The sequence below is a fragment of the Anomaloglossus baeobatrachus genome, chromosome 11 (assembly GCF_048569485.1).
Source record: "Anomaloglossus baeobatrachus isolate aAnoBae1 chromosome 11, aAnoBae1.hap1, whole genome shotgun sequence".
NCBI lineage: Eukaryota > Metazoa > Chordata > Amphibia > Anura > Aromobatidae > Anomaloglossus > Anomaloglossus baeobatrachus.
This window is the reverse complement of record NC_134363.1, coordinates 12,304,021-12,324,716: the sequence shown is the minus strand read 5'-3', so window position 1 is coordinate 12,324,716 and position 20,696 is coordinate 12,304,021. Positions and strand designations below refer to the sequence as shown.

Sequence of the window (20,696 nt, the reverse complement as noted above, 5' to 3'; positions counted from 1 at the left end):
AAAGGGAAATTTCAAGTGTGTGAATAACGAGGCTCAAGTATGAGGCCCCTCTGGAGTGGACTCCTAACAGAGGCTCCACAGACTTTTTTAATTTGCATACTTCCCAGGGGGCAATGCACTTAGGATTTCACTGTGTTGAGTGCCTTTGTTGGCTGCCGGCAGTGTTTTCTCTGGCTGTTCTCCCCTAGATCAGTGATTGTTTTGTCTTGCTGGTCTACTAGGCATTGCTCCCACCTGGCCAGAATCCTACTCCACACTGATGAGGGGCAATACCCCGAAACAGCTGTCTATGGATGGATACCTGGCCTTGGTATTTCCCTTTTCATATCTTTAAACTTGTCAAAGAGTTGGATATTGACTAAAAGGGACACTTAATATGGTGGTTATGGTGGTCTCCTTAAAAAGAGGCATGCCTTGGCTAGGTCCTTCCAGGAGGGATATCTGGCTATTTTCTGTGTCGAGACTCCTAACAGAAGCTCCACGGACCTTTTTTGATTTGCATACTTCCCAGGGGGCAATGCACCTAGGATTTCACTGTGTTAAGCGCCCTCGTTGGCTGCCGGCAGTGTTTTCTCTGGCTGGTCTCCCCGAGATCAGTGATTGTTTTGTGTTGCTGGTCTACTAGGTATTGCTCCCACCTAGTCAGATTCCTACTCCACACTGATGAGGGGCAATACCCCGAAACAGCTGTCTGTGGATGGATACCTAGCCTTGGTATTTCCCTTGTCATATCTTTAATATTTTTCGGTATGCTTATGGCATTATACTATTATCTAAGTTTGATGTGCAGCCTTATCCTTATGTATTATGTATTTTTTTGGCTTGCACTCATAATATACATATATAAGTGCTGCTCACTTCAGTTATCCTATTTAGTAATATGAAGTTTTTTTCTGAATGTGAACACAGCTCCGCCCCTTTCGGCCATGTTTTTTCCATCTCCTATATAAGCAAGTCCTTGGTTACCCCTCTCCACACAGCAGTTTTTAATTGCAATGAGATGAAACACAGTTAAGGTCACAGAGCTAGGTGTTATGATCTGGAACCATGGAAGATCATGATAAATCATTGGCAAAAAAGGTGACAAGAGCATTTGCAAATAATCTGGCCGCCATCCCCTTACTAACCATCAACACTAGAAGTAGCCGAGGGGTGAACTAACATCCTATGCACCGCGAACCCAGCCAGAGAACTAGCTATCCTACAGGAAGGAAAGATGAATAACTCTCTGCCTCAGAAATAGACCGCCAAAGGTATAGCAAGCCCCCCACATTCAAAGACTACGGTGATATAGGTAAATACAATACACAGATGGATGATAGGATTAGCAAAGGTGAGGCCCCACTGACTAAATAGGAAAGGATAGGAAAGGGACTGATGCTGGCCAGAGAAAAACCCTACAAAAATCCAAATACCTGATAGTACAAAAAGACCTCAGATCGCACAATCTGCACTCCGTCCTATATCAGGTGTTCTTGTCATACCAATGAACAGAAAGCAGGAATCATTACACATTCAAGAAGCAACAAACACATGGACTTATAGGAGCAATACTCCAAACATAGCTGCAGGGAGCTTCCTAGCTAAGCAACAGAGAGGGAAGATCCCTGCATGCAAATAAACTGAAAACAACCACAGCAAATGACAAACTCAGATAAGATCAAAAAGAACAAAACAACATAAGAAAGAACCAAGCACTTATCTGGGGTAGATATGGTCTGGAGACAGATGAGAAGGCTGATAAACTAAAGAACAAATGACAACCGTCTCAGCCTGCTAGCAGACCAAGGTTTAAAAATGCAGAGAGTTAACAATGGAAACGTCCATTGCTCCAGCACACCTGGTCTCTGTCCAAACTATTCCTGGCCACAAGAGGGAGCCTCACAGCAGCAAAAGCATAACTGACATTCACAACAGCTAGGGTCCCTAATATAGGGATATACCTTGACGAGGTTTTGGGGCTCAGTTACATTGACCAATGCGATTGCTAAATATCTCCTTTTTCCTAATATTCATGGCAGGGATGCATTTCATTATTCACACTTTCAAGTTAGCAAGTGGCATTTTTCATTGTATGCTTCAATATTTTTCGGTATGCTTATGGCATTATACTATTATCTAAGTTTGATGTTCAGCCTTATCCTTATGTGTAATATCTTTAAACTCGTCAAAGAGTTGGATATTGACTAAAAGGGCCACTTAATATGGTGGTTATGGTGGTCTCCTAAAAAGAGCCACTCCTTGGCTAGGTCCTTCCCGGAGGGATACCTGGCTATTTTCTGTGTCGAGACTCCTAACAGAGGCTCCATGGACCTATTTTGATTTGACCCTCTGGAGAGTCACAGGATTAGTATATAGAAAGCCACTAACAGCATAACAAAACTGTAATCAGATGAATTCTAGGACACAGTATCAGGTTAATCTGAGTAAGTAATAGAGAAACCTCAGCCGACAAACCAACTGGTAAGAGGAGCAGGAGGAGGAGAACTGGTGACCACGCAGAGTCATCACTGAGGATTGCTGAACTCTTTCTTTAAGGGGTACTTTGCACACTACGACATCACAGGTGCGATGTCGGTGGGGTCAAATCGAAAGTGACGCACATCCGGCGTCGCTGTCGACATCGGAGTATGTGAATCTTTTTACTACGATTAATGAGCGCAAAAGCGTCAAAATCGTATCATCGGTGTAGCGTCGGACATTTCCATAATTTCGGAAGGACCGATGTTCCGATGTTGTTCCTCGTTCCTGCGGCAGCGCACATCGCTGTGTATGAAGCCGCAGGAGCGAGGAACATCTCCTTACCTGCGTCCCAGCTGCAATGAGGAATGAAGGAGGTGGGCGGGATGTTTACGTCCCGCTCATCTCCGCCCCCTGCTTCTATTGGCCGCCTGCCGTGTGACGTCGCTGTGACGCCGAACGACCCGCCCCCTTAGGAAGGAGGCGGTTCGCCGGCCAGAGCGATGTCTCAGGGCAGGTAAGTGCATGTGAAGTTGCCGTAGCGATAATTTTCGCTACGGCAGCTATCACAAGATATCGCACCTGCGACGGGGGCGGGGACTATCGCGCTCGGCATCGCTAGCATCGGCTTGCGATGTCGTAGTGTGCAAAGTACCCCTAAGATCTATTATACAATCGGCACACTATTATCTATGTGGCTTGTTCTAGTATTCAACTGGACACCTCCCAATATTCTGATGATAGATCTGCTTTATGTCTACAGTACCATGCTAAAGTTTGTGCACCTCTTTAGTAAGTATCACAGTTTGTAAAGGCTTTTTGTAGCAGCCAAGAGTCTTTTAATTCTTCCTTGAGGGATTTTCCTCGATTCTTCCTTGGAGACATCTTCCAGTTCTGTGAGATTCCTGGCTCGTCTTGCATGCACTGCTCTTCCTTGGGGACATCTTCCAGTTCTGTGAGATTCCTGGCTCGTCTTGCATGCTCTGCTCTTTCTTGGAGACGTCTTCCAGTTCTGTGAGATTCCTGGCTTGTCTTGCATGTACTGCTCTTTCTTGGAGACGTCTTCCAGTTCTGTGAGATTCCTGGCTTGTCTTGCATGTACTGCTCTTCCTTGTAGACATCTTCCAGTTCTGTGAGATTCCTGGCTTGTCTTGCAGCACTGCTCTTCCTCGGAGACGTCTTCCAGGTCTGTGAGATTCCTGGCTCGACTTGCATGCACTGCTCTTCCTTGGAGACGTCTTCCAGTTCTGTGAGATTCCTGGCTCATCCTGCATGCTCTGCTCTTTCTTGAAGATGTCTTCCAGTTCTGTGAAATTCCTGGCTCATCTTGCATGCACTGCTCTTCGTTGCAGACATCTTCGAGTTCTGTGAGATTCCTGGCTCATCTTATATGCTCTGATCTTCGTTGCAGACATCTTTGAGTTATGTGAGATTCCTGGATAATCTTGCATTCACTGCCCTTGCTTGGAGATGCCTTCCAGTTATGTGAGATTCCTGGCTCATCTTGCATGCACTCCCCTTCCTTGGAGACGTCTTCCAGTTCTGTGAGATTCCTGGCTTGTCAACTTGCTTAACTGTTCAAAATAGCAGTAATTTTGACCTGGAGTGCCCAAACCTTAGTGTGCCAGTGTATATATTTACATATATCCACAAATATGCACATACATAGAAGCTATACAGTACAGTACATCAATACAGTAATTGAAAGGTAACCTTTAATAATTATTGGGAACATATTTCAGCATGGCCCCTCTGTTCATAAAGTTGGGTGCTGACTCCAGCCCTCTTCTGCATAAATCACAATTTCACATATATCGCTCTCTCACATATAATGTATATATCGCTCTATCACATATAATGTATATATTGCTGTATCACATATACTGTATATATTGCTGTATCACATATACTAGAGAACTAACATTATCAGCTGCAGTTTGGAAAGACCTAACCATGTAATAAAATCAATAACAACTATAAGATATAACAGTACAACAGTACAAATGCGCCATACCTGGGATGATTGCTAGAAGAAGAATCAGCAGAGCCATTTCCAAGTAAATTATTTAGTCTGAAAATATAAAATATCACATATTACATTTCTATATATTCTGTAAATATTAACCGCTCAATGCCAATCAGCAGCTGCAAAAGCAAACACAATTAAAGGATGCATAAAAATGAATATTTCCACTAAAATTACAAAATAAAGTTTAAGATATCTCAGTGTAGACTCGACCTAAAAGTTGGTTCTTACCAGCTCTCTGGTTTATAGAGACGGTAATTAAAATGGGGTGATCTGGACAATTCCGAACCCTACATCTTTTTAGAACATATTGATACCGTACCAGGGGTTCCCCTTTTCTGGACCCAGCTCCTTGTGTCATTGTGAAATGACACTTTACTATAGGACTCCGCATAATCAAATATTTTTATAATTGTCTATTTATTATTAGTTTATCATTATTTATTCTTCTATATTTAATTTATAATCTAAGTGCAGATCAGTTAGAATAATATCGTAACTCACCGATCAGACCTCAGTAGTCAGCGAAGGCTCCGACAAGCGTCTGGAGACAATGTGGTTCCCTGTGTCCTGGAGATGTCATTTATAGCGGATCCAGGAGATGCAATAGGCTGCGGCGCATTGGACAATAGTTATAGTATAATAGCTTTTAGATTCTGATATAAGTATAGAGTATAGCACAGAGTATAGGGGATCTCTTTTGTCTTCCTTGGATTGTTCTCCTCCGTATCCTCCTTCTGTACTAGCCCATATCTGCCATGGATAAGATCACGTACACACGTGAGCTTGGTTCTCAGCTCGGCCAATTTCTTCCTTTTATATCTGGTAGTCCATTATTATTTCATAAAAATAATAAAAGCAGCATGGTGCCTTGTATGATACATGTGACAAGGAGATTGTTGCAGTCATCACCAATTGTCATGGTGGCATCATGACCTGTGGAGACTACAGATTCCTTCTCTGACTCGGGCGTTCACCCACAGACATAGGCAGGCTAGCAAGAGTTAATCTCTGCTGAGCTGCTTGTTAATCTCCTTTGATCGGTCATATTCACTTCCCTCCTATAAATGCTGGCTGGAATATTTCATTAATGCCTTCTATAGCTTTTCTATACTGGTCTGGTGAAGTGTTGTGATCCAAACGTACTGGTGGTTGTTGTGCATTATTATTGTGAACGGTTGTGGTGTTAACCCTTGTTCTCTTTTTTTGCTGCCTTCCTGCTCTTGCTTTTCTCCTTAGTTCCTTGCAGTTTGGTCTTGTGAGTTTGCAGTATGTCTGAGTTTTGATTTTTCCCTGTCTGTCTTAATCTGTATTGCAATCACACTCCTTCCTCTTCCTTTCATGGGGAGGGGGGGGGGTAATAGATTAGATGGGCAGTACTGTGTCTCAGAGCGTCACGGTAACTCAGTGGTTAGCACTGCAATCTTGTGGTGGCTCAGTGGTTAGCACTGCAGTCTTGCAGCACCTAGGACCTGGATTCAAATCCCTCCAAGGACAACATCTGCAAGCAGTTTGTATGTTTGCATGGGTTTCTGTTTCCTCTAAAGACATACTGATAGGTGATTTAGATTGTGTTAGGTTGGTCAAACGAGACCATTAGATATATTGGATGGAAGACAAATTGATTAGTGCGGCTGCAGCCTCATGCATACTTTCAGACGCAAAAGAATGAGTCCGACAAGGAGCAAGTATCACTCAAGTACTGGCCCCTGAAGGTGAATGCGAACAGATATTGACAGTCAGGGTGCAATGGTACCGAAAAGAATGCGTTTGCTAGGTCAATGACCGTAAAGCAAGAAATATCAAAAAACTGACCCGCACATCCAACAAATGTGAACAGGTGCTAACTGAAAAAACATAGTAACTATAAATGCAAACAGTTGCACACTGAAAAAGCCAAAAATGTACACGGGAAAATATGGCACTGCATTACTGCAAAAGAGAGATATTTAGCTTATGTATTGGCCAATGCATGTAAGCCCGGACACCAACGGCAAGGTATATCTCTAATACGGGAACCTAGCTTAAATGCCACTATCTAGGTTAAAAACATCCGTATCTGGGCAAAATGCCACTATTTGGACTACAAACCTCCATGTATGGGCAGCTAGGCTCCTGCTATAATGGTTATGAACACAGCCAGGTCTTAGGGCGGAGTGCCCAGTCAGAAAAAGACTCACTAGAAATATCAAAAAACTGACCCGCACATCCAACAAATGTGAACAGGTGCTAACTGAAAAAACATAGTAACTATAAATGCAAACAGTTGCACACTGAAAAAGCCAAAAATGTACAAGGGAAAATATGGCACTGCATTACTGCACAAGAGAGATATTTAGTTTATGTATTGGCCAATGCATGTAAGCCCGGACACCAACGGCAAGGTAATCTCTGTAATCCGGGAACCTAACATAAATGCCACTATTTGGACTACAAACCTCCATGTATGGTTATGAACAGCCAGGTCTTAGGGCGGAGTGCCCAGTCAGAAAGAGACTCACTAGAAATATCAAAAAACTGACCCGCACATCCAACAAATGTGAACAGGTGCTAACTGAAAAAACATAGTAACTATAAATGCAAACAGTTGCACACTGAAAAAGCCAAAAATGTTTTGATATTTCTAGTGAGTCTTTTTCTGACTGAGCACTCCGCCCTAAGACCTGGCTGTTCATAACCATTATAGCAGGAGCCTAGCTGCCCATACATGGAGGTTTGTAGTCCAAATAGTGGCATTTTGCCCAGATACGGATGTTTTTAACCTAGATAGTGGCATTTAAGTTAGGTTCCCGGATTACAGAGATATACCTTGCCGTTGGTTTCCGGGCTTACATGCATTGGCCAATACATAAACTAAATATCTCTCTTGTTCAGTAATGCAGTGCCGTATTTTCCCTGGTACATTTTTGGCTTTTTCAGTGTGCAGCTGTATGCATTTATAATGACCGTAAAAGAGACTGCTGTGACCAGAATTTGTGACAGAATGGTGTGTGGGTTTGGTACTACTGGTGTGAGCAGCTCGGGGACCGCATTTACTGCTCTGAGGTCATGCACCATTCTGTAAGTGACTGGCTCCCCGTTCTTGCCACTCTTTTTCTTCACCGGAAATAGAGGAGTGGTTGCTACCGATTTTGTGGGTTTTTTGTCGCACCTGAGGCAACTAGTTCTGTGATATTTTTGCCATTCGCTTCCTCTTGTGCGGTACTTAAGGGATACTGCTTAATTTGAGGAGGTTTTGCACCTGGTGTCAACTGGCATGCATCCAATGTCGGTCTTTGATGTTGCCCACAGTGTGTCAGGGACTTGTGTCAATTCTGCATCGTCAGTTGGGGATATGGAGTCAGATACATATGGGCATGCAAGTATTTTGCACATTGCTGTTTCGGGAACTCCTGAGGTCAACGTCACAGTACCGTCTGACTTGTATGTGATGTTTGCCTGTATGGCCTGAAGGACATCTGAACCTAGTAAATTAACAGGTGACTTGTCACTGACTATCAGTCTGGTCATGCAGGTGTGGTCAGCTAATTGAAGGGGTAATGGTTTGGTCAGTTGGCATTCCTGAATCAGTCCTTCAAATCCTTGGGTATGGAGGGTTTCATCTGATACGTCGGATGGGTTGACATGTTCCTGGCGGACAACAGTTTTGGCTGCCCCCGTATCCACCAGGAATGGGATTTTTCTACCATCTGGAAGACATACTGGGACTACCCCTTGTGGGCTCAGTTGTGTGGGGGGCCCTAAAGGGTTAGATGGCTACGGGGTTGCTTGTGTCTTATTGTGAGCTCCGGAAAGGGGCGTCCGTCCTGGTCTGTACCTTTCTCTTAGGGGGCAATTTGCACTGACGTTTGTAGTGCCCTATCTTCGCACAATTGTAGCACTCAACCTGACTGCGATCTCTACCAGAATTGCTAAACTCACTGGAGACATACTGTATCTGAACAGGCTTCATCTTCTGATCTAACTCAACCCCTTTTGCCACACGAACCAGCTCCTATAGTTCTCCAATCAGGCTTTGCTAGCTGAACCTTCTGTCTGAGCTGTGGTTTAAGTCCCGCCATAAATGCGCCTTGAAAAAGTTGTCTTCCCACTGGTCCTGTGTCTTGATAGCCCAAATCCATGTGTCTGAGCTTCAAATTACCCCAGAAGTGGTCTACTGTGTCTTTTGGTCCTTGGACCACATCCAAGAGAGAGATTGTGGATTCCCCCACCCTCCCCTTACACCGTGCATGTGGACCTTCCAGGAAGTGTAATCCTGATTCTACAGTGCGTATGTACTCAGTGTGCCGTCGGGGATCCAACAGGTAAAATCTTCTTTTCCTCTCTATGATCTCCATGACTGCCTGCATTCTAGCTTCCCCTATCTTGCCCTTCAGAATGGATGCCAAATATGTCCATGTACAGGTGTAGGTGTTGTTGAGTCCAAGTGTCCACCTGTAAAAGGCCATTGGGAGGTTAAATGGGTCTGGAGCGTCTTTAAGTAATGCCATCTGGTCCTTTGGACCCCATGGCTTGTAACGGGAAAGAGTAGTTATGGTGGGTGCCGGGGCTGTCTGGGTTTTCTGGGAGATTGGGGTGGACGATGTCATTTGAGAGGAGGATACCACGCCTGGTTCTCCAGTTGCATCCATGGTTTGGTACTGGGGGACGCGCGAGTCATTGTCCTCAATGTTGATTCCGATCTCATCCCCTGGTCTTGTGCCATAGATATGAGATTCATGTGTCCTAGTCTGGGTGAAAATGACTGGATAAAGTCCTGTTTCTTTGCGTGGTCTTGGTCTGCCACAGGCAGCACAATAGTCACGCCAATCACACAAGTCCATCCCTGTGGCCCCGTTAAAACGGGAACAGTGAGATGGGGTTGATATGGTGGGGTCGATCTTGCTTTTTTGAGTATTTTATCCCTTTTGGGGTCACTTCCTTCGTCCAACCACCTTCTCTTTTCATCTCCTTTGCTACTTCAGACCAAGCCTTTGCTTGTCTAGCTAATTTGTTATCATTAATTCATCCCGTGCTTGTTACTAGGGCTGAGAGTGTAATCCAGTGGATCACCTTTCATTCCTAGTCCCTTCAACATCTTTCCTGAATTCTTTTGTGCAACTTTACCCTTTCTTCTCTCCACTATTCTACCTGCATCACAACCCTCATTGTTTTCTTGGCTAACTGAATTACCCAATTCTATCTGTCTTCACTTCTGATCGTTCTTTCCCGTATGTTGAGCCTTGTCCAGAGTTATACTACCCGCGGTCTCCTCTCCTGCCATCAACTGGCGTCTAAAGCGCCCTTCCTAGTCCTACAACTTGCGGTACCTCCGAACTGACTTCAGTGCACCCTATCAGTTTTCAGGTGTGTAGACTATTAAAATTGAGATTTGTGACTTGGCCAAATGACTACAACAATAGTCGCGTCACCAAATCCCCCTAAGGCCGTATGGTGAGGGACAGTATGTATCCTAGACCTCTCTCCTTATATGTTGGTGCTCATTTCATATATCAACCAGACAGTGAAAAGGAACAATCCTAGGCAAACTAATGTAAGTAAACCTTCCTCAATTCTTTCTAATAACATGAGGTCAGTGGATACACGTAAAACAAACAGAAAGTAGAAGGACAAAGAAGACAAACTTATCCTCTGATACAGGGCGCCTTCAAAAGGTTCCTGCAGAGAATCTATCTTGATTCATCACTGTTTTCTCTTTCTGTCTCCAAGAGCGGGCACCACTCTCAATGGATATTCTGCTATGGGCATCAACTTCACCATGAATCTGGGCAAGCCAGTATCACAGGTGGGTTAACTTCCTGCAGAGACCACAAAAGAGCGTCCTACACCCTCAAGGTAGACTCATAGAGGTACTTTGCACGTTGCGACATCGCTACTGCGATATTGTCGGGGTCAAATCGAAAGTGACGCACGTCTGGCGCCGGTAACGACGTCGCAACGTGTAAAGCCTTATGCGCCGATAAATGATCGCAAAAGCGATCGAAAATCGGTGATCTGTGTAGCGCCGGTCATTTTCATAATGTCGCACCAATAGGAGATACGATGTTGTTCCTCGTTCCTGCGTCAGCACACATCGCTGTGTGTGAAGCCGCAGCAGCGAGGAACATCTCCTTACCTGCCTCCACCGGCTATGCGGCAGGAAGGAGGTGGGCGGGATGTTTATGTCCCACTCATCTCCGCCCCTCCGCTTCTATTGGCCGCCTGCCGTGTGATGTTGCTGTGACGCCGCACGACCCGCCCCCTTAGGAAGGAGGCGGGTCGCCGGCCAGAGCGATGTCGCAGGGCAGGTAAGTGCGTGTGAAGCTGCCGTAGCGATAATGTTCGCTATGTCAGCTATCACGAGATATCGCATGTGCGATGGGGGCGGGTGCTATCGTGCTCGGCATCGCTAGCCGATGCTAGCGATGTCGCAACGTGCCAAGTACGCCATACACTCACACGGTAGTCATACACTAGACATATAACAAAGTAGCAACACATAAAACTATCCAATCCAATATATGCATATATATATCATGTATCACTAGGATATTCTATGGTTCTTTGCCAAACAAATATTGGCCGGATACTGGAAGTAAGATGGCTATAACATACTACAAGATCCGGCTACTGATTAAAGGCCACTTTACACGCTGCGATATCGGTACCGATATCGCTAGTGTGGGTACCCGCCCCCATCGGTCGTGCGACACGGGCAAATCGCTGCCCGTGGCGCACAACATCGCCCAGACCCGTTACACTACTTACCTGCCTAGCGACGTCGCTGTGACCGGCGAACCGCCTATTTTCTAAGGGGGCGGTCCGTGCGGTGTCACAGGAACGTCACTAAGTGGCTGCCCAATAGAAGCGAAGGGCGGAGATGAGCGGGACGTAACATCCCGCCCACCTCCTTCCTTCCTCATTGTGGGCGGGATGCAGATAAGGAGATGTTTGTCGTTCCTGCGGCGTCACACGGAGCGATGTGTGCTGCCGCAGGAACGGCGAACTACATCGTACCTGCAGCAGTAACGATATTCGAGAATGGACCCCCCATGTCACCGATGAGCGATTTTGCACGTTTTTGCGACAATGCAAAATCGCTCATAGGTGTCACATGCAACAACATCGCTAAAGCAACCGGATGTGTGGCACAAAATCCGTGACCCCAACGAGATCTCTTTAGCGATGTCGTAGCGTGTAAAGCGGCCTTTAGAGGCAGTGGAGACACAGAGAGAAATGATTTGTAAGAATCTATGGTTCTTACCATACACCGGTGTTTTGGGTCTGTGTGTCCTCTGATCCTCCGTCTGCGGGTGCCGGGGTCTCAGGTATTCGTATCTTCCGTCTTCTCCTGCCCACCCAGGGACGCCAAATTGTTAGGTTGGTCCAACGAGACCGCTAGATATATTGGATGGAAGACAAATCGATTAGTGCGGCTGCAGCCTCATGCATACTTCCAAACGCAAAAGAATGAGTCTGACAAGGAGCAAGTATCACTCAAGTACTGGCCCGTTTGATGACCATTCCCGGGTCATATTTATACACATGTGGGTGTAGACATGAATATTAGAATCCGTTATGATCTCATACATACAAGTACAATAGAGGTTTTTTTCACAAAATCAAATACAATGCGGTTGACCATTGATAAAGCTAATCAAGCTTAATAGATTACACTAAACTTTATGTAAACTTAGGTCCGCTTGCTAATATAATCCCTAGAGTTACATTAATAGCTTTTATTACGATACTTCTACCTTTAACAAACATTGGCTTATGTTTGTCAAAGGAAAGTCCAAAAAGAGCGGAAGATTACATCCTAATATAACCTAGCTTCGATATAGAATATTATTTTATCTTTATTAAATCATATTTATATATGTGTAAGATATAGAGAGGGTTTCACTGCCCTATCAATTGTGAGCCCCAATGGGGACTGTATTGCTAATATATGTAAAGCGCTTTATTATTATTTAGATCTGGTCAGGAGAATATCCAGGCATGGGACTCAGGCATTTCCACCATTAGAGGTAACCCTGAGGTTAGTGATATCCTAGGGTCCCTTAGTATCCCCTGTCCCATATTATTCTGCAGTCACATTGTGACAATACGCTTAGGATAAACCCCCTCTACCCTACGAGAGGTCACGTTATCCAAGAAATATCACACAGAAGACTGAAATGGTCGCATGGAGGTGCACCAATAGAGCCAGCAGGAATATATCATGTAAAAAGCTCCATGATGCTCACCTGGAAGAGACATCAGGACTGCAAAGCAAATGGAAGATTCTTTGAAGAGACGTCTGCGCAGTAAAATATTTTCATATATTTTGCAGCGTCCACCTTTCCCCTCATGGTGTTTCTTCCTTCATTACATAGTACTGCTTATACTGCATCTTTTCTATATTTCAAGTCCATATATGTTTGTACTTTACCCCTTGGAGCGTGCATCTTTACCCCCTTGTAGCCTACATTTTTACCCCCTTACAGCCTACATTTTTACCCCCTTACAACCTGCATCTTTACCCCCTTGTAGCCTGCATCTTTACCCCCTTGGAGCCTGCATCTTTACCCCCTTGGAGCCTGCATCTTTACCCCCTTCTAGCCTGTATCTTTGCCTCCTTGGAGCCTGCATCTTTACCCCCTTGGAGCCTGTATCTTTGCCTCCTTGGAGCCTGCATCTTTGCCTCCTTGGAGCCTGCATCTTTACCCCCTTCTAGCCTGCATCTTTACCCCCTTGGAGCCTGCATCTTTACCCCCTTGGAGCCAGCATCTTTACCCCCTTAGAGCCTGCATCTTTACCATCTTGCAGCCAGCATCTTTACCCCTTTGCAGCCTGCATCTTTACCCCCTTGGAGCCTGCATCTTTACCATCTTGCAGCCAGCATCTTTACCCCCTTAGAGCCTGCATCTTTACCATCTTGCAGCCAGCATCTTTACCCCTTTGCAGCCTGCATCTTTACCCCCTTGGAGCCTGCATCTTTACCATCTTGCAGCCTGCATCTTTACCATCTTGCAGCCAGCATCTTTACCATCTTGCAGCCTGCATCTTTACCGTTTTGCAGCTTGCATCTTTACCGTTTTGCAGCTTGCATCTTTACCCTTTTGCAGCCTGCATCTTTACCATCTTGCAGCCAGCATCTTTACCGTTTTGCAGCCTGCATCTTTACCGTTTTGCAGCTTGCATCTTTACCGTTTTGCAGCCTGCATCTTTACCCCCTTGCAGCCTGCATCTTTACCCCCTTGCAGCCTGCATCTTTACCCCCTTGCACCCTGCATCTTTACCCCCTTGCACCCTGCATCTTTACCCTCTTGCAACCTGCATCTTTACCCTCTTGTAGTCTGTATCTTTACCCCCTTGTAGCCTGTATCTTTACCCCCTTGCAGCCTGCATCTTTACCCCCTTGTAGCCTGTATCTTTACCCCCTTGTAGCCTGCATCTTTACCCCCTTACAGCCTGCATCTTTACCCCCTTGTAGCCTGCATCTTTACCCCCTTGTAGCCTGCATCTTTACCCCTTGCAGCCTGCATCTTTACTCCCTTGTAGCCTGCATCTTAACCTCCTTGTAGCCTGCATCTTTACCTCCTTGTAGCCTGCATCTTTACCCCCTTGTAGCCTGCATCTATACCCCCTAGTAGCCTCCATCTTTATTCCCATGAAGCCTGCATCTTTACCCATTTAGATCCTGCATCTTTACCCCCTTGGAGCCTGCATCTTTACCCCCTTGTAGCCTGCATCTATACCCCCTAGTAGCCTCCATCTTTATCCCCATGGAGCCTGCATCTTTATCCCCATGGAGCCTGCATCTTTACCCCTTTGGATCCTGCATCTTTACCCCCTTGGATCCTGCATCTTTACCCCTTTGGATCCTGCATCTTTACCCCTTTGGATCCTGCATCTTTACCCCCCTTGGAGCCTGCAGATTGAATGGTGTCATTCAAAAGTACAACTCGTCCTGCAAAAAAACAAGCCCTTATATGGTTATATAGGGAAAAATAAAATATAAAAAAAGTTATGGCTCTTGGAACAAAGGGAGGAGGAAACGAAAACGGAAAATAACCAGATGGTGAATGGGTTAATGTTTCTTTCAGTGCAAGGAGAGGTTTATCTCTGTTTTTCCTTTATTCTACCTTGTCTTGATTGTAACGTGTCTGGCTGTATGACAACTTGCTGCAGCTGGGTTGAAAGGGGGGACCTGAACTGGTCCCTGCATTGACCCTTATCCCAGAGGTACACTTAAGGTAGTGAGGTCTGGGCCCCCAGCGTGTCCCTGTCTCCTCACTAACTCCCCTGTACCCCTAACCTTGGGTGACAGGAATGACCACCCTCTCTCAAAAGACACAGGGTAGAACTAACACTCGTTCACTCTGCAAATAACCACAAAGGGAAGACAATAAAGCCATAGGGGGAATAAAATATAAGGGAGGAAGAAAGACACACCAAGGGACACTTCACACCACACAAGCAGCAGATTGCAGGTCACCTAAAGAGGATTGCCAAGGACACCGGAGTTTCACAAGAGCAGGAGCAGATGCTATCTTCGGCATTCCCCTAACAAACTACCTAGCCTTAAATAGGGAGAGATCAGCTGTGGAAGGTAATCAGCAACCAATAGAATTAACTCCTACATGACTGGGAGCAGTAGAAAGAACTCAGCCGACGCCCGGTAGAGCTGAAGCTGAGGGGTTGTCTGTCATATATGACTGGGAGCAGTTGAAACAACTCAGCCGATGCCCGGTAGAGCTGAGCAATTTAAGAGAAACCAGGTTGACTGTCGGACTCTGGAATATGAACAGTGTCCGATGGCGCTCCTGTAATCCGCAAGTGTGGATCAGGACAGCACATGACACACAAGCTGCTTAACATTGTTTTATCTGATCACTCAAGGCGCCCTGTGAATGAGTAATCATAATAAAACTAAGGTTAAACACGTTAAAAAATGAATGATTTCTATAAGATTGTTTGTTTCATAAGCTGCAGAAAGTTTTCTGGATTTGTGTGATGGTAGCATATGGAGGATTGTGCATCATGTTGTGTAGGTTCGTATTTTAGGCGTGGTTCTCTGTCCATTCTCTGTATTGCTTGTGTGTACACTGTATTGTTTGTAGGTAATCAGCCCCTGTAGTGTTTCTATCCCTAGGTCTGGGGGAGGGGGGCCTGGGATTCACCTAAACTCTGCTTACTTGGCGGATTAGTCATTCTTGGTGAGACTTACAAGAGAGAAGGATTGAACCTCTGAGGGAAATGCTGAGGCTGCGGCCAGCACCCCAGAGAGACTGTGAGAAACCTTAATTTCCCTGGAGAAGTACTGCTGGAGTAGTGTGACTGATCCCTGCGACATTAATGCGCTTACTGGACTTTATACGTGTTTCTGGACTATTTTTACCCTCTGTATGGTGGATTATGTTATGGACCATTTGATTTGCTTGGAATAAATATTCTTGGATTGCTCACTCATCTCTCACTCTGTTGATTGTGTGACATGGGAGAAGGACCCCGTCACAATTTGTATCACATTTCCATGTTTATAATGAACTCTTAATCCCAATGCCAATCAGCAGCTACAAAAGCACATACAATTTTAGGATGCATAAAAATATTATTTCACCCAACAATGACATTGAGCACGGACCATGAAACGAGAGGTGCTATTTTTGGGGGGAAAAATTGTTGATTCCTATTCATTTGATACAATTTGATAAAATAAATGACTTTGCTGTTGTGATACCTTATAAATTCTTAGAAATAAGAAGAAGTCACAGATATAATATCACATAGTAACTCACCGATAAATCCTCAGTAGTCGGTGAAGGCTCCTGCAGCTTCCGGATTAATAATGTGATGCACTTTGTGTTATGAAGACGTCATTTATAGAGAAGACGATTCCAGCGATATAAGAAACTGCAAACAAGATTTTTATTTCTTTACATAATATTAGGTATAAAGCCTCTCCCCCCATTATCCTGGATTTCTTCTCTCCTGTTACATTAGCTCATATCTGGCATTTCCAGGATCACATATAAGCACCGGTGACATTTACTCTAAACTTGGCCGAGATTCTATATCTCTTACTAAATCTTGTCTTGTGACTTGCATCTCAGTGAAAAAGTCCAAATCTTCTCCCATGAATCTTTCAGGAATATAAAGTATTTTCTGCATCTCACTGCTTCTCTGTTTATCTTAATAAGGTTATCGGCAAAATAGAGCATTCATTTATTGTCTGACTGCTCTTATTGTAGAAAGTTTTATAGTCTGGTTGCAAAATTCCATACTGTGACTGCCCTTACAGTAAAGAATTCCATAGTGTTACTGCTCTTACAGTAGAGAATTCTATAGTTACCGCTCTTACAGTAGAGAATTCTATATTGTTACTGCTCTTACAGTAGAGAATTCCATAGTGTGACTGCTCATACAGTAGTGAATTCCATAATTTGACTGTTTTTACAGTAAAGAATTCCATAGTGTTACTGCTCTTACAGTAGAGAATTCTATAGTTACTGCTCTTACAGTAGAGAATTCTATATTGTTACTGCTCTTACAGTAGAGAATTCCTTAGTATGACCGCTAATACAGTAGAGATTTCCATAGTGTGACTGCTCATACAGTAGTGAATTCCCTAATTTGACTGTTTTTACAGTAAAGAATTCCATAGTGTGACTACTCTTACAGTAGAGAACTCCATAGTGTGATTGCTCATACTGTAGAGAATTCCATAATTTGACTGCTGTTACAGTAAAGAATTCCACAGTATTACTGCTCTTACAGTAAATAATTCTATATTGTTACTGCTCTTACAGTAGAGAATTCCATAGTGTTACTGCTGTTACAGTAGAGAATTCCATAGTATGACTGCTAATACAGTAGAGATTTCCATAGTGTGACTGCTCATACAGTAGTGAATTCCCTAATTTGACTGTTTTTACAGTAATGAATTCCATAGTGTGACTACTCTTACAGTAGAGAACTCCATAGTTTGATTGCTCATACTGTAGAGAGTTTCATAATTTGACTGCTGTTACAGTAGAGAATTCCATAGTGTGACCGTTCTAACAGTAGAGAACTCTATAGGGAGACTGCTTTTACAGTAGAGAACTCCATAGTGTGATTGCTCATACTGTAGAGAGTTCAATAATTTGACTGCTGTTACAGTAGAAAATTCCATAGTGTGACCATTCTAACAGCAGAGAATTCAATTGTGAAACTGCTCTTACAGTAAATAATTCCATCATGTGAACACTCTTATAATAAGGAATTCCATGTTGTGACCACTCTTACAGTAGCAAATTCCATAGTATGATTGCTCTTACAGTAGCAAATTCCATAGTGTGACTGCTCTTACAGTAGAGAATTCTATAGTGTGACTGCTCTTACAGTAGATAATTCTATACTGTTACTGCTCTTACAGTAGAGATTTCCATAGTGGGATCCCTCTTGCAGTAGAAAATTCCATCGTGTGACCTCTCTTACAGTAGAGAACTCCGCAGTGTGATTACTCTGTATCATGCTTTACTTCACTGTATGCATAATTGCAGGTATAATTATGTATAAACAATGATAATATCCAATATACATCCACACATAATAACAAAGGTCTAACAGTGGTTAAAAACAACTACAAAAGTCTCACAATAATAAAAGAGTGACTGACTTTTTCATGGATCTATTTAATTTTGTCTTATTCAAAAAAACTTTCTTTTCGGATCTGTTTTAGCTCCAGGTACAGGGAACTGCAATGGGGTCCAACATAACGCCTTCATGTGCAAACTCATAGAATCATAGATCATAACATGTTAGAGTTGAGTTAGAGCTTTATTTTATCCTTTTAGGCAATTGACATTTATTAATTTTGATTTGTCTCCATGTGAGTGAGATATTGGCAATGTGTTGGATCATAGCCATGGATTTCATCTATTTTTTAATTTTAAGTGTCAGGTTCTTTTTAGTGGGTATCTTTCTTTTTAATTTTAAAATAGAAATGCAGTTACTTGAGACGCAAGTAAAATTTCCAATAAAATAACACTGCTTTTTATATATATATATATATATATATATATATATACAGTACAGACCAAAAGTTTGGACACACCTTCTCATTCAAAGAGTTTTTCTTATTTTCAGAACTCTGTAAATTGTAGATTCACATTGAAGGCATCAAAACTATGAATTAAAACATGTGGTATGAAATGCTTAAAAAGGTGTGAAACAACTGAAAATATGTCTTATATTCTAGGTTCTTCAAAGTAGCCACCTTTTGCTTTGATTACTGCTTTGTACACTCTTGGCATTCTCTTGATGAGCTTCAGGAGGTGGTCACCGGAAATGGTTTCCCAACAGTCTTGAAGGAGTTCCCAGAGATGCTTGGCACTTATTGGCTATTTTGCCTTCACTCTGCAGTCCAGATCCCCCCCAAACCATCTCGATTGGGTTCAGGTCTGGTGACTGTGGAGGCCAGGTCATCTGGTGTAGCACCCCATCACTCTCCTTCTTAGTCACATTGCCCTTACACAGCCTGGAGGTGTTTGGGATCATTGTCCTGTTGAAAAATAAATGATGGTCCAACTAAACACAAACCGGATGGAATAGAGATGCTGTGGTAGCCATGCTGGTTCTGTATGCCTTCAATTTTGAATAAATCCCCAACAGTGTCACCAGCAAGGCCCCCCCACACCATCACACCTCCTCCTCCATGCTTCATGGTGGGAACCAGGCATGTAGAGTCCATCCGTTCACCTTTTCTACAAAGACACGGTGGTTGGATCCAAAGATTTCAAATTTGGACTCATCAGACCAAAGCACAGATTTCCACTGGTCTAATGTCCATTCCTTGTGTTCTTTACCCAAACAAGTCTCTTCTGCTTGTTGCCTGTCCTTAGCAGTGGTTTCCTAGCAGCTATTTTACCATGAAGGTCCGCTGCACAAAGTCTCCTCTTAACAGTTGTTTTAGAGATGAGAAGGTGTGTCCAAACTTTTGGTCTGTACTGTATATATATATACATATATATATATATATATATATATATATATATATATATATATATATATATATATATATATATATATATATATATATATATATATATAATTTTTTTATTTATTTGATTTTATTTATTTATTTTTTTACATTATATATATATATATATATATATATATATATATACATAAAAAATAATAATAAAATATCACTGCTGTTTATATGTATATATATATTTTTTTATTTATATATATATATATATATAAAAATAAATTAAAAAAAATATATATACATATAAACAGCAGTGCTATTTTATTATTTTTATATATATATAATCAAAGGTACAATTAGATAGAAAGGGAGGGTGCCTAGTATGTTTTTACATAATTAGTTCACAATTTGTAAATGGATTATAGTAAGGCCTGGGTGGTAGAAATTAAAAATTGTATACATCATGTGTTATTTAATATAGGCAGGTTAATACCTACTAATGATATGCCATATTTAAGGAACCACATATATGTAATTACCAGATGGTAAAGATCACAAGATCACATTCAATTAAAAGTGAAATACTAAATAATTATAAGCTTAAGCCCAGAACAGGAGAACAATAACCAGGAGCCTGCAGTACCTGATGCACGTTTCGCAGAAAAGTCTGGGATGAAGCATTTCCTGCGAAATGCACAAATTCTCAAGAGCAAGATGCATTTGATCAGGCCACTTTACCTTATTACAAGAATGTAATAATATCAGTGATACATTACTTACTAGAGACTACAATAGAGGTAAAATTCAACAAAATATAACTTAAATCCAGACATGATATGTTATATAAATAGCAAGACTCGCCCTGAGAAACATAATTCCATGCTGACATCCTCTACACTTTTGAGTCCACAATTCACTAGGATAAAAGACACAGTCTTAGGATATTTACCTGTGGTGGTGAAGCAGGACGATATTCTCCGTCAGTATATCAGCGGGGTTGTAATGATATAGCCTGAAAAGGGCGTTCCCTTGGGAATATTCTATCTCTCAGTATGACACATGTTTCAGACCCAGCTCCAAACTGGTTAAACATCATTTTTTTTTCAGTAGTTCAGAAACTACATGTAATGTGAGCCAGTTTGCTGATGGGAAAAAAAACCTCTTTTCCAACTGCCATTCACATCATGTAGTGCATGTGGTGCAAATCATGTAATAGTCGACTACGTTCGGGTGTCCGCCTGCAGAAAACGGAGCAAGACAGAGCACACG

The 20,696-nt window shown here is 42.9% G+C and overlaps 1 protein-coding gene across 1 annotated transcript in view; it reads right to left on the bottom strand.

Moving 5' to 3' along the window:
* Positions 1 to 20,421, bottom strand: part of LOC142256202 (neo-calmodulin-like) — a 75,855-nt gene extending 55,434 nt beyond the window's left edge. Inside the window, exons 1-4 of the mRNA XM_075327772.1 lie at positions 20,377 to 20,421; positions 16,252 to 16,366; positions 11,730 to 11,863; positions 4,475 to 4,531 (exon numbers count right to left, since the gene is read on the bottom strand). Of these exons, the coding sequence (XP_075183887.1) occupies positions 4,475 to 4,511 (37 nt within the window). The 5' untranslated portion in view covers positions 4,512 to 4,531; positions 11,730 to 11,863; positions 16,252 to 16,366; positions 20,377 to 20,421. The remainder of the gene's footprint in view (positions 1 to 4,474; positions 4,532 to 11,729; positions 11,864 to 16,251; positions 16,367 to 20,376) is intronic.
* Between the last annotated feature and the right edge of the window lie 275 nt (positions 20,422 to 20,696).